General features: G+C 39.0%; 1 protein-coding gene across 1 annotated transcript in view; it reads right to left on the reverse strand.

The window, feature by feature from the left end:
* Nucleotides 1-296: 296 nt before the first annotated feature.
* Tmem232 (transmembrane protein 232) overlaps nucleotides 297-13,666 on the reverse strand; it is a 228,059-nt gene continuing 214,689 nt past the window's right edge. Inside the window, exons 12-13 of the mRNA NM_001270390.2 lie at nucleotides 10,140-10,233; nucleotides 297-908 (exon numbers count right to left, since the gene is read on the reverse strand). Coding sequence (NP_001257319.1) covers nucleotides 732-908; nucleotides 10,140-10,233 — 271 coding nt within the window. The 3' untranslated portion in view covers nucleotides 297-731. The remainder of the gene's footprint in view (nucleotides 909-10,139; nucleotides 10,234-13,666) is intronic.

The following is a 13,666-nucleotide window of genomic DNA, read 5'->3' on the forward strand; positions in this document are numbered from 1 at the left end:
TTTCATCCTTGCCCATGGGTTGAGGATCTCAGGTGAAATGAAATACCGTTTATAAAATAATTCCTGGTGGGGTGACTGCCTTGAGCGGTTAGTACCAATCTTTCTGGGCTCCTTCAAACCCAGTCTCATAAGCTCATGTGGCAAACACAAACGGCTGTCACTCAGGGGTGTCTTTGGCCATCCCTCAAACATCACGCTGACCTTGGGGACTTGCCTTTCTGGACTTGCTTATGTACCGCCATTTATCAAGTGGGGTTTAGTTCTTCAAATTCCGACGATAAAATACAGATTCCAGAGCCATCCTAATTTCTTTATTCAAATAGGAATGATTCTAGGGGCTCAATCCCGTGTTCACTCTCGCTCTAAAGAAAAATTCTCGCACACACCCCCACCTCATGTCCTGACTCGTTAATCAGGCTTCGTTTCACTTTCTTCTCACAGTGCAGAGAATGTCAAAGCTTAGAGTGGTTGGAAGAGCGATCCTAGAGCAAGGGGAGGACCGCTGAGGGAAGAATGGGTGTAGCTGGCGAAACCACTTCACCTACGTGTGATGAAGAGTTGGCTGTTAATTTAAGACTATGCTGTGACTACTAACGGGTACCAAGATAGCAACTTCTTTTTTAAAATGGCTGCAGCAGGCTGACGCTAAGAAAGCTCCTCTACGCCGAGCTCACTTGGCGTTTGTTGCAGCGCTGGATTCCGGCTGGCAGAACCCACATTTTTTTTCTGGGTCACTCTTTTTTTTCTGACGGAGTTATTTCATAGGGTTTGGTTTGTTTGTTCAGTTTCCTTTCTCTCTGCTTCATAATTTCTTGAAAGCGAATCTTCTCCTTTTCCTCTTCGTCCTTCCGATTTTGGGCCTCACACACGGCTTCTATTTGCTTTAGGGTCTCCATATCTTTTTGCCACTATGACAGAGAGAATAATTCATTCACATATTACTTTTCCATGGAGAAAGCACATGTCAAAATAGCTTTTCAGATGCCCACTGCTATAGTCGTTCTCCTCTTACTGTTTGCAGGGGTGTCCCTCAAGTTTCTTCTACTCTAGCATATTTGAAGACTGCAGGGTTGGGGATTTGGCTCAATGGTAGAGTGCTTGCCTAGCAAGCGCAAGGCCCTGGGTTCGGTCCCCAGCTCTGAAAAAAAAAAAAAAAAAGAAAGAAAGGAAGAAAGGAAGGAAGGAAGGAAGGAAGGAAGGAAGGAAGGAAGAAAGAAAGAAAGAAAGAAAGAAAGAAAGAAAGAAAGAAAGGAAGGAAGAAAGGTTTCTTTCTACATCCCAGTGTATTTTCTGTCAGGTTCAATGCTTGTATTCCCATGACAGCATTATGAAATGAAAGGTATAGCTGAAGGAAAAAGAAACTGTATAGAGCATACAATCCCAAAGTAAAGGGTTCAGTCTTAATACTAGTAAGGTTAGACCTGAAATTACCGGCCATGCAGTTCTGCACTGTAGCAGACGGGAGTTCTGACATGAAGAAAGCTAAGAAGGTGTAATTACTTTTGGAACTAAGGATGGGGAAGCACTAAACACCAGGGGCAACTTACCCTTTTCTAACACAGTTGACAGAGGAAATGGGTGTAAGGAGTAGTAGTAAGCCCTCTTCAAACTAAGTGGACTATTTGGTGTAGAGTCACTCCAGCCATGATCTGCTGGAAACCCCTAAGACTCCCACCTGCAATGTTTCATTGTTTTGTTTTTTGTGTTTGTCTGTCACCCTCAGCTTAACACTCACAGCATGCCATGCAACCTTACTACAAGAGTAGAGTTTTTCAAAATGTTTAAATACTCATGTGAGTAAACACTAAAACTGAAGCGTAGTATATATGTATATAGTAGATGACCTGTGTGGAGAGAACATCCTGTGTATTGTATGGATGCATCACCTGTCAATTAAGAAGTCTATGGCTTAGGCAGAGGTGGGACATCTGGGAGTACAAAGAATACATAGACATAGACACAGACACAGACATAGATATAAATATATTTACAGAGATATTAATCCCCAAAGAAGGGAGAAATAAATGGAGATTGATATAATAAATGTTTTTAAAGATACTTGAATGAATGAGTAAATCCAGGCCTTTGATCTCAGTGCTTAGTAGACAAAGGCAAGGATAGCCAGGTTTGTTGTGAACCTGAGGCTGGTCTCATCTTCATACAAATCCAGGTCAGCTTGGGCTACACAGAGAAACTCTAACTCAATAAATAAACGTAAATTGTTTTAAGTTGTTTTAATTATCAAGATGAAGGTGGTTATAAGTTTGGTGGTTATAATGGCATTACAAATCCTCTATGAGAGAGGTCAAAATAGAGCATACCTAAACAAAACTAGAGGCTGCTGAATTGAATCAATCTATACTTTTGATGGCTTTGGGTTGCTGCACCAAGCACATGTTATTGTGGGAGAGAGGCTCTGTATTTGTGTTAACAGAAAAGAAGAAAAGGCTTTGGACCCCTTCCAAAGTAATAAGGATCAGATTTGATTGAGGAAGGCCCCCTGAAGATCTTGGCTACAGATAAAAAGAAAGAGGTCAACAAGACCAAGCAGGACAGGTAACATGATTTGCTGATCCCTCTACGTAGGATCAGCGCTCACTGACTGAGACATAAAAATGCCTCTGGCCAGAACTTCAGCTTCCCATAGCCAATGGATTCTGTTGGTTACAGAGTCCTCTAGATTATGAATCCTTCTGTACCATCCTTCTGTACAGCACGTATGAAGATTTATATCACAATATGGTTATATGATCAAACTCGCTCCTAAACAAAGACAGTCTTTCACCTGCTCAAACTAGGAGCAAAAGTTCATCTTTAACTGATCTGTTATAGAACTAAATAATGGTTATGAGGTTTATATATTATGAAACGAAACACCAAGAGAGCAGCCCTAACAACACTCACCCTCGGTGATGATGAAATGACCTGCTGTTCCAGCTCCCTGACTGATCCTGACTCAACTGATGCTCTTTCAAGAGATTCATTTCTAGAACAGCTTCAGAAAGGACTGCTAATCCCAGATGACCTTGGTTCATCCAGCCTTTCCGACTGTTCCAGGCGGGACGGTCCTGAACTTTCTCAACATAAAATTTTTTCAATTTCCTTTCGGGCCCCCAAACAGGAATACTTTACTCCAATTCAGCAGAAGGCAATTATAAGAAAGCTGTCATTCCAGTCCCTTAAGTTGGGGTGGATGGTTTTGGTCATTTTATGAATTATAGATATATTGTCATTTTAGGGAATGCTTTACAAATAATTAAGGTCTTGGACAGGAAGGAAATGAATTAGGGAGCTTAGACTCAGGGATTTCTCTCTTTCCTTTTCTCTTCCCCATCCTTTCTTTCTTAAGTAAAGGGAAGGGTGTTGAATAGAGAAAGGAGAATATAGTAATATTATAAGAAATTTGACAAATAGGGATGGATTATTAAATCTACTCTTTTTTTTCTTTTTTTCGGAGCTGGGGACCAAACCCAAGGCCTTGCGCTTGCCAGGCAAGTGCTCTACCACTGAGCTAAATCCCCAACCCCTTAAATCTACTCTTAAACAAAAGAATTTTATAGCCATAATCTACATTGGTAGAGATCTTTACATGTTGATGCAAAATTGAAGTTACATTCTCTTACACTGATACAATTTTGTATATTGATACAGATTTAAAATTAATTTATTATAACATATTTGTATGTTTTAACTTTTATATAGTTGTTATACCCATACAACTCATCTTAGAATACAAGGTTCAGTCCCAGTTCTTTAATGACTGCTATTACAAACTGTTTAAAATAATTAAGCAATGCAAGTTAAGAGTCAGATAGTCAAACTCATGGTCATATCAAATTACTAGTCTTGGATCAACATTTAAATGTACATCCTGTGTTGTACAGATAATAGGTGGCTGGGAGACAGGTAATGTTTGCTTATTCAGATGTGCTATGAATAGATGGCCTTCAAAAATCTCAGAGATGCAAAGAATATGACATTTAAAGATTTTTTTTTAATTTAAGGGTTTCCTGACATTGAGACATATCAGCTCCTGGCAGCACCCCATTCAACTTGGAAGAAGATGATAAACATCAAAAGACCCCCATATGGGGTTGCTTCAATTGTGGCAAGCTAGCCACTGTGTAAGAGAATGCCCTAACTTTATCTGCAGACAGAATGCTGTTCAGAAAGGACAAACTAATACAGAGAAGTCAATTTGCAAGTTCTGCCAAGATGGGGCCAGCAAATCCTTCATAATTCCTGATTCTTAAAAGGTCTGTTAGATATTTGGGACCAGAAGGCTGAGGATAGGTGCTCCAGTTTTATAGAGAATATTGGGGACTGTCAAGGCAGTCAGTTGTTTCTGTCATTTCTATAATTTCTGGGAGCTGCGTCCTTGCATTTCCTACAAACTGAAGTAATATTTACTTCCTTCTCAGGTCTCTGATAGGGTTGAAGACTATATAGTCATAGTCTTACTCTAAGCTTAAATTGTTGAGGATTTAAGAAGATATTTTTAGAATTGTAATACAGGTTAAGATAGTGATTTAGATACAGAACTCTGAACTTCCCCAAGACAGGACAGAAGATAGAACACTACATTTAAATTGCCAAATATAAATGGACTGGACATTGTAAATATATAATCATGCCTTATACTTTTCATAATTGTTACATTTGAAAGAAAAAGAGCCTTTTATTGGACTAAAAGGGAGATTTGTAGAGAGAATATCTTGTGTATTGTATGGATACATTACCTGTCAATTAAAAGGTCTATGGCTTAGGCAGGAAATAGAAATGGGAAATAGAAAAAGAATTCTGTGGGAGGAGAAGGTAGAAGAGTTGCCAAAAAGATGTGACAAGTTACATACAGTACCTAGGCCCATGTAACCAGCCATGTTGCAGAACGTAGGCTAGAATAAATGGGATATTTTAAGTTATATCTAGTCAGAGAAGAGCCTAGCTATTTGGCCAATGTACTTGTAAATTCTGAGAGCCTGGGATTAGGAGGCAAAACTAGGGCTTAATTATAACAGACCTGATTCGATTTTAATACTACAGGAAATAAGTTACTGTCATGTTCCTTGAGGTGTTACCTGAACATCAACATTAAATATTCAGTTTCTCAGAAAATAATATATTGGATGAAATGTACAGGAAATTGTAGCAAAAACATTCATGATGTGCAAAACCTGAAAATCATTTAATTTACCAATTTGTAATGTTCAATAGCAACAGATACTTTTTTCTCATAAGTCTTACAGTTTATTTTTAGCCTTTGAAGTTTTTGTTGTTTGCCTGTCTCATACAATTACATCAATTTCAGTCGTTGTTAACTAAACCTCATTCCCGCCTCATTCTGTCTCTTCCCTCCTCCTCAATAAGTTCTCCCACCCTGACTTCAAGTCTACATTTTGTGTGTAACCTTCTGAGTTTAACCAGACTCTTGCCCAAGTGTGGGTCAGAACTTGTTTACTAGAGCAAAGGCAGTTTATTGGAGGATAGCCAACTAGAGAACCTGACATCCTGACTCAATGATTATCAGCAGCCAGTAGTCCCTCAAGGATCTGAGAGGACGTAGAGAGACTACTTCCCTACGCATAATGAAATGTGCCCAATCTCATGTAAGTCTTGTGCAGGCAACCATGGCAACATGAGTTTAATACCTGTGACATGGCCAGAAGACATTTTTTCCTGTGCATCTCCTTATCCTCTAGTTCTCTTATTTTTTAAGTTCTTATATTATTTTTATTTATAAGAGATTACATCACTCCACCACACACACACACACACACACACACACACACACACACACACACACTTTCATCCCTCTGGGATACCATCTCTCAAATCCCTCCTATGTCTCCACTCTACTCTCAACTCTTTTTATTAATATTACATACATATATGCTTGTGTGTGTGTGTATGCACAAGTATATAAATACAGCATGCTGGGGTTGGAGAGATGGCTCAGTGGTTAAGAACACTGATTGCTCTTCCAGAGGTCCTAACCTCAAATCCCAGCAACCACACATGGCTCACAACTATCTGTAATGAGATCTGATGCCCTCTTCTGGTGTGTCTGGAGACAGCTACAGTGTACTTATAATATTAAATAAATAAATCTTTTAAAAAAAGATTTATTAAAAGCAACACATTGACTTCATTTTTGTTGTGTGTACATATATGGTTTTAAGGGTGGTCACTTTTCATTGGATAACCAACAATGGATGAGGCTGATTCCTCTTCCATTGGCAATATTTAGTGGCCTGAAGTTCTTTGCCTAAGGGTGGGAAATCCCACAGAATCTTCTCCTTTCTTGTTAACATTTCCGTTATATTGTTATTGTTCTGGTCTTGTTTATGCAGTATTCATATCTAGGAGATAATTTCCCAGGAAACTTTCTGGCATTATGGCTCCTACAATCTTCATTCTTCTCCTCTTCTGCAACCTTCCCTAGGCCAAAGATGTAGGAGCCATGATGTAGGTGTATCTATCGGGGCTGATCTCCCCACAATCTGCTAATATTGGCACTGTGTCTGATCATCTTCAACAATGTTCTCTTGACCTTGAAGGGCTGATGTGGTTGCCCTGAACACTCCATCTCCTGTTGTTGGCAGTTTGACCAGTTATGAGTTGCTTTATCAGCCCCTGCCCAGTGTAGTAAGAAGGTTGAGTGCAGCACTAATATATGTAAATAAACACAAGTACTTTATGTGCACTTGGCAAAACATAAGGTTTTCCCTGTGGTCTACGACCTGCCCAGCCATTGGCTCTTAACCAGGTTGACTACCAGGAATGTATTCTTCTCCATGAGACAGGTCTTAGTTCCAATCAGAAAATGGTTGGTTGTTCACGTAACTATCATACCACTAATGCGTTAGAGGGCACAGATCATTATAGCTCATGGAATTCATAGCAGAATAACACTGTTGTTAACTTTCCCCCTAAAATAGCCTTTATAGCGCTATTAAGTCTATTTAGCAGGTAGGAAAACTCCAGATGAGTTCCAACTTGATATGTTTACATGTTTAAACCATATGATGTCACCATCCATTCATTCGCTGACGGGCATCTAAGCTGATTCCATTTCCTTGCTACTGTGATTAGAGCAGCAATAAACGTGGAAGGAAGAAGTGTCCATAGAGGGGTATAAAGACTATTAGCTATATGCCCAGGAAGGGTAGAGCTGGGCTATACAGCAGCATCATTTTGAGCTTTCTGAGGACTATGAGCACTGATTCCCACAGGGGAGGCACCAGTTTACACTCCCACTGACAGGGACTAAAGGAGTTCGTTTTCATTGTCCGTACCAGTGTTCATACTTCGTTATTTCTCTAATAATAGTCCTTCTGACTGTGTGTGATAAAATATCAAACCACTTTGAATTTAATTTTCTGGTGGCTAAGGATGGTAAACATTTTTTTAAAGTGTTTATTAGTCATCCGTGTTTCTTCTTTGGAGAACGCTACCTTCGGTCCCTTAAACTATTTGCTAAGTAGGTCATTCGTTTACTTGATATTTAGATTTTAAGCTCGTTGTAGATTCTACATTCTAATTTTCTATCAGGTATAGAGCTGGCATAGGGCTTCCCCTATTTTGCAGGCTTCCTTTGCAGTGTAGACTCTTCGTAATGCCATGAGTTTCTATTTGTCGGTTGTTAGCCTTAGTCCCTGAATGGAGTCCTATTTGAAAGGCCTGTCCCTATCTTTAAGTGTACTTCCTACATTATCCTCTAATAATTTCAGAATTTCAGATCTAACATTGGGGTCTTTGATCCTTTTGGAAATAATTGATCCAAATATATATTGAATAGTCATGAAAAACTGGGCACTCCTGCCTTGTCCTTGTAGGGATGCTTCAAGTTCTCCATTTAAGCATGACATCTGCTACATGTGTTCCAAATGTTGCCTTTATTTAGTTGAGATGTGCTCCCTAATGCCTAGGCTCTCCATAGCTTTTATTATGAAGGGGTGGATGTATGGTTTTGTCAAAGGCCTTTTTTATATCTATTAAGATGGCCATGTGATTTCTGTCATTGATACTGTGTGGATGAGTTATGTTGATTTCCATCTGTTGAAACTGTATGTGAGTAGTGAAGTAAACTTGATCAAGATGAATGGTTTCTTTATGTTCTTAAATTTAGGTGGCAAGTATTTTACTGAGAATTTTTCAGTCTGTGTTTATTAGAGATTGGTCTGTAATTTTATTTTCTTGGTATGTCTTTCTCTTGTTTTAGGATTAGAATAATGCTGGTCCTTTAAAAAGAGTTTGAAAGTTTTCTTTCATTTTCTATTTGGCATAATAATCTGAGAAGTATTGGTCCTAGTTCTTAGAAGATCTGATTGAACTAAATTCCCTTTAGGGATCATTATTTTATAAAATTGAGATATTTTAACTATAATTTCTATGTTTATATTTGTTGCAAGTCTGTTTGTCTTATTTATTTCATATTGGTTTAGTTTTGATAGGTCATACCTATCTAGAAATTCATTTGGATTTTCCAATTCGGTGGAATATAAAATTTTAAAGTATTTCTTCATGATTTTCTGGTTTTCATTGGTATCTTATAATGTCTTCCTTTTCATCTCTAATTTTACTGATATGGATCCTTTCTCTCTTTAGTCTGGTGTTTTTATCTGAGATTTTTCCAATTATTTATCTTCTAAAAAAAAAACCCAACTTTTTGTTTTAGTGATTTTTTTTATTTGCTTCATTTTTATTCCACTAATTTATGCCCTGATCTTACTATTTATTTGTATCCAATGATTTGGATTTGATTTTTTGTTTTGTTTTGTTCAGCCTTAAGGTACATTAGGTCATTGATTTCAGAATTCTCCTCTGCACGCTCGCGTGCTCTCTCTCTCTCTCCCCCTCTCTTTCTCTTTCTCTTTCTCTTTCTCTCTCTCTCTCTCTCTCTCTCTCTCTCTCTCTCTCTCTCTCTCTCAGAGCTTTAAGATTTCTCTCTTAGCACTGCATTCACAGGCTTTGTATATTCATATTTATACAATTCCAGAGTTTTACTTTTCATCCCTTTATAATCCAGTGGTGTATTCTTTACTCTCTGTGAGTGTGTGTATGCTCCATCGTTTCTCTCACTGCGGAGTTGCAGTCTAATTACACTGTGGTCACATGGAATAAAAGGAGTTATTTCAATTTCCCATATCTCTTGAGATTTGCTTTGTGTCCTAATATGTGGTTGATTTTAGTCAAAGTATGTCACATGTGCTACTAAGGATGTGTATTTTGTGATGTTTGAGTAGAATGTTCTGTAGATGTATGCTAAGATGATCTACAGTGTCATTGAATTCCAGTGTTCCCCTGCCCAGCTACCTAGGAGGTAGGGTATTGATGTCTGTTGGGTCCATTCGATCCATTGTGTCCTTTGATGTTTCTCTGTTGAACTTCCTAATGGAGAGATGGGACTAGTAGAATCACTATTTTTTTTTCATAATTAATCTGTAAGTGTAGATCTAGTTGTACTGGATTTGGTTTGAAGTCTATTTTGTCGAATATTCTGATAACAATGTCTGGCTTCGTCTTGGTCCTGGTCGCTTGGAAGATCTATGTTCAGTTTTTGACGCTAAGCCAGTGTCCATCTTTGAAGACAAGATATACTTCCCAGAATCAGTAAAAGGAAGGAACCTGTTTCTAATCCACTCTGCTAGTCTATGTGATTTGATAGGAGAATGAATATTGTTTCTAGAATGTCTGAGAAGTTATACCCATGAAGTCTCATCAACATGGCTACCTAAGCAAGATCTAAACAGGGATGACACTATAAGGCATGCTGATACAAAAGGGAAAATATCATAAGCTTTTAACCCTAGTTTAAAAAACAACAACAACAACAACAAAAACAGGTTATTAACAAATGCTAAGATTGGGGAAAATAGTCTTCCCTGGAGAAGGGGCCCAAAATCATTTATCTAATACCAGTACAAAGTATTTGGCCCTGAGATCATGTACTTATACTTAATGTTATACAGACTGAGCAGGCTGTACTTATATATTTAGATATATATGCATATATATCAACAACTAAGTAAATACAGGCTATGAATTTGAAGAAGAGTAGGGATAGAATTGGAGGGAAGTAAGGTAGAGTGAAAATAATGTAATTATATTCATTTTTTAATTAAAAAAGTCAGTCTTACATGATGGTCAATGACTTCTTCCAATTTCTTATCCGCCTTGGTGAAGAAATCTGGATACGGAAACATGGACAATTCTAACACAGAAGGATGTTCCCTTCAAAAAAAACACACACACAAAAAAATGTCTAGCATTAGGTTGAGATGCAATCCTTTTTAAGACATATTTAAGTGACAATTAATTATTAAGCATCTTGACACTGCTTTATTAACCTTACTCTGATAGATTACTGGTGTACTAACTTGTAGTTTGTCAAAGTCATTTTGGATTACCATAACTAACATTTTTTTGAGAGTAAGACATGAGATTGTACAATGAAAACTAGAAAATAATAACCTTCTGAAAAGATAATCCTCTTGTGGCAGATGCAAACTCTACAGCTGAGACGTAGCTAATAAGCTGTAAGAGCACAAAGGAGAGATAAGATATTGGAATACAGCTGTACTCAGTGGGGACGTGAACACACTTGTCATTTCTCACAGGACCCTACCAGCTTGAAAGCTCTAACCTAACCCAAACCTAAGAATTTGACCTAAGAAATTATGAAAAGATGATGTGAGTCTAATATTTTTAAGTTAACCATATTACTGTGATAATTTAGCAAGAGCTTATAAATTTGCTGCTATTATAAAGCTGGGTCCCCAACTAAGGCAGATTTAGAGCCAAATGCCCACATACTAATTCTACTATTTCAGATACTAGGAAAGAATTGTGCACAGTAAGAAATATGTAACAAATGAAATGGGGAAAGGGGTGAGGGGTGAGGGAGAAAAGAAAAATTGTAAAGGAAAAAGCTTAGGTAAGAGACCAAAAAGAGAAAATTCATGAGAAATTTCAGTATCACAAAATGAAGTTTGATCAGTCCATTAGTTTGGAGTACTTCACATTACTTTTCTCATGTTTGTTGCCCGTATCATTCTAACAAGTTCTGCATTCTTGTTTTTCATTATCCCTTTGCAGAACTGCTCGATCCTTAAGTAAATGCTTTTCAGCTCTCCATCTACCTACACAACACTCTTTCCCCTTCAAACCATCACCATCTCTCCTCTGGACTCATGCCTCATCTTTGGAATTTGTTATTCAGTGTGGTGGTTTGAATGAGTATGGCCCCATGAGCTTATTTGGTTGAATATTTGGTCCCCAGTTCTTAGAACTATTCAAAAAAGATTAGGAGGTGTGCCCTTGATGGAGGAGATATGTCACTGGAGGTGAGCTTTTAAGGTTTCAAAAAGCCATGCCACTTCCAGTTGGTTCTTATGCCTAATGGCTGTGACTCAGGCTGTTAAGTAAGTGATAACCAAGCTGCAATCCATAGAGCCAGAGAGGTTATGTATAGAAGAAGGGGCTGGGGGAAGGAGGGGAGACATCTGGATCTCCCTGGGAGGTGGAAAGAGAATAGATTTTATAGTGGACTGGAGGCAGGGGAATAGATTCAAATGTGAGGATCAGTGGGGAGAGGGAGGGAGGACAGAACTGTAGTGGGGAATGAGTAGAAAGAGAGCTAGAATTGAGGTGATATAGAAATCTACTTCAGTGGAAACTCTATAAAATACATAAAGGTCATCTAATGAAGTCTCCAAATAATGATGGAGTCCTGAATGGCCATCACCAAACAAAATTTCCAGTACCAGGGACTGGGTTTTATCCAGTTGACAAAAGGGGTTGCCTTAAAGGGTCCCATAGACAATCCCAAACAACCTAGGCTGCTGCCAAGACAATGGGGTTGCTCTTTCCACAAACTGACAACAGGGCCCTACTGGAAGACAGCTGAGAACATTGTGAGCTATGGAGGCCCATAGGTAAAAATAGCCAGAGACCATTCTTGTGATGTTTTGGCAGCGAATGTGGCTGCTTTTGCCCTGTCTGAAGGATCTGCCTGAGGCTAAATTGAAAAGGAGTAGACTAATTCTATTGGCAGAGAAGATTTCAAGATAGCTTAATGTTGACTCTGTTGCTTGGGGTTATTAGTGAGCCCTGGTATGCAGATCTATGACGAAAATGAATAGAAATGCCAAAAATAAGTAAATGAATAAATAAATACAAATGAAGACATTTTTTAAATGTACAACTTGAAGAGAAAAGGAGCAAGAGGAATTTTAATGCTGGAACCAAGTCTTGTGCTCAAAGAGATGAGAAGTTAAAAGAAAGGCTTGATGGGAAATGGAATCAAGGGTATGGTGCCCTCAAAGCAAGACCACACCCAGCTAAGCTTCCAGCTTATAAAAGGAAATGCCTAAAGTTTACTCAATAAAGGAAAGAGCAACAAATCAAAATTTAGGCTAATGTAATTAAAGGGGAGGACCAGTCTCCATCCCAAGCAGCCAATAGAAATTGGCAGCATCAGCCATGCAGTCCTGGCTTTAGAGTCAATGATGAGTCAGTAGTAAAGGGATTTTAGAATCTCCTTCACGTTAAGGAAAACTGCTGAGGTGTGTGGCAGGGGAGTTCCCTGCATGGAGTCCCTAAGAGGCTGATGTGTGAAGCTGTGTGGTGAAGCCTGGATGGTGTTGGAGAACTCAAGAGTGTTGTAGATGCCAGAGCCGTGGGACACCTGGCAGAAGACGCGAAGACAGAATGGAACCATTCCAAGACAGAGAAATGTGTTACAGTCAGCAAAGCTGGAAGGCAAGACCCACTAAACCCTTCCATGTCCCTTTGGATCCTGACGTAGAACTACAGGATTTGGCGTTTTCCCTGCAGGGCTTCAGTCTTGCTTTGGTCCAGTGTTTTATCATGATTTCCCCATTTTTCCTTTTGGAATGATAATCTATACCCTGTGCCATTATGTTGGAAGTATGTAGTTTGCTTTATCATCATCATCGTCGTCGTCGTCGTCGTCGTCGTCGTCGTCGTCGTCATCGTCATCATCATCATCATCATCATCATCATCACTATTAAAGGGTTGCAATTAAGAGATTGCCTTAATCTCAGAATCTTAGAAGAGACTCTGGACTTTCCAACTGTTCACTCTCTCCCCATCAACTACCATCTAGGATGCTGACGCGTGCTGTGTACTTGTGAAAGCCGTTTACTATGACTCCCAGTTGTCTAATTTCCTAGATCTATGTATGTCCAGGTCACAGGTTCACTTGTAATTTCTTCAGCAGACTCTTGCCCTCAGGGTTGTCTGTCTGTGTATGTTGTCAACTGTTTCCCTCTTCTCTTCTCCTCCTCGTCCATGTTCGTTGGGTTAGCGCCTTTAGTTCAAGCCTAGTTCAGTAGTATCGGATCCTGCAGAGACCTTTTCTTTCTGCACTTACCTCAGTTGTAATGTTACATTCATCACGAGCCCGTGTGAGTTTGATGTTTTTCTGAACAGCGACCCAAACAAGGAGATTTCTGTCTGTTTTCTTTTTACGTGCCCAAGACACTGTCAGTAAACACCCCACAATGCCTGTATGTCTCCCACAGGATGGGTGAACCCGGGAATCTTCCAGGATGCTTCAACCCTCTATATTTTCTAAGCTAGCACCAGTTTATCTCATCGGTGCCCACTGCAGTAAGAGTTAGGATCTCAGGAGTTGGGCTG

Source organism: Rattus norvegicus, chromosome 9 (assembly GCF_036323735.1).
Source record: "Rattus norvegicus strain BN/NHsdMcwi chromosome 9, GRCr8, whole genome shotgun sequence".
Classification (NCBI taxonomy): Eukaryota; Metazoa; Chordata; class Mammalia; order Rodentia; family Muridae; genus Rattus; species Rattus norvegicus.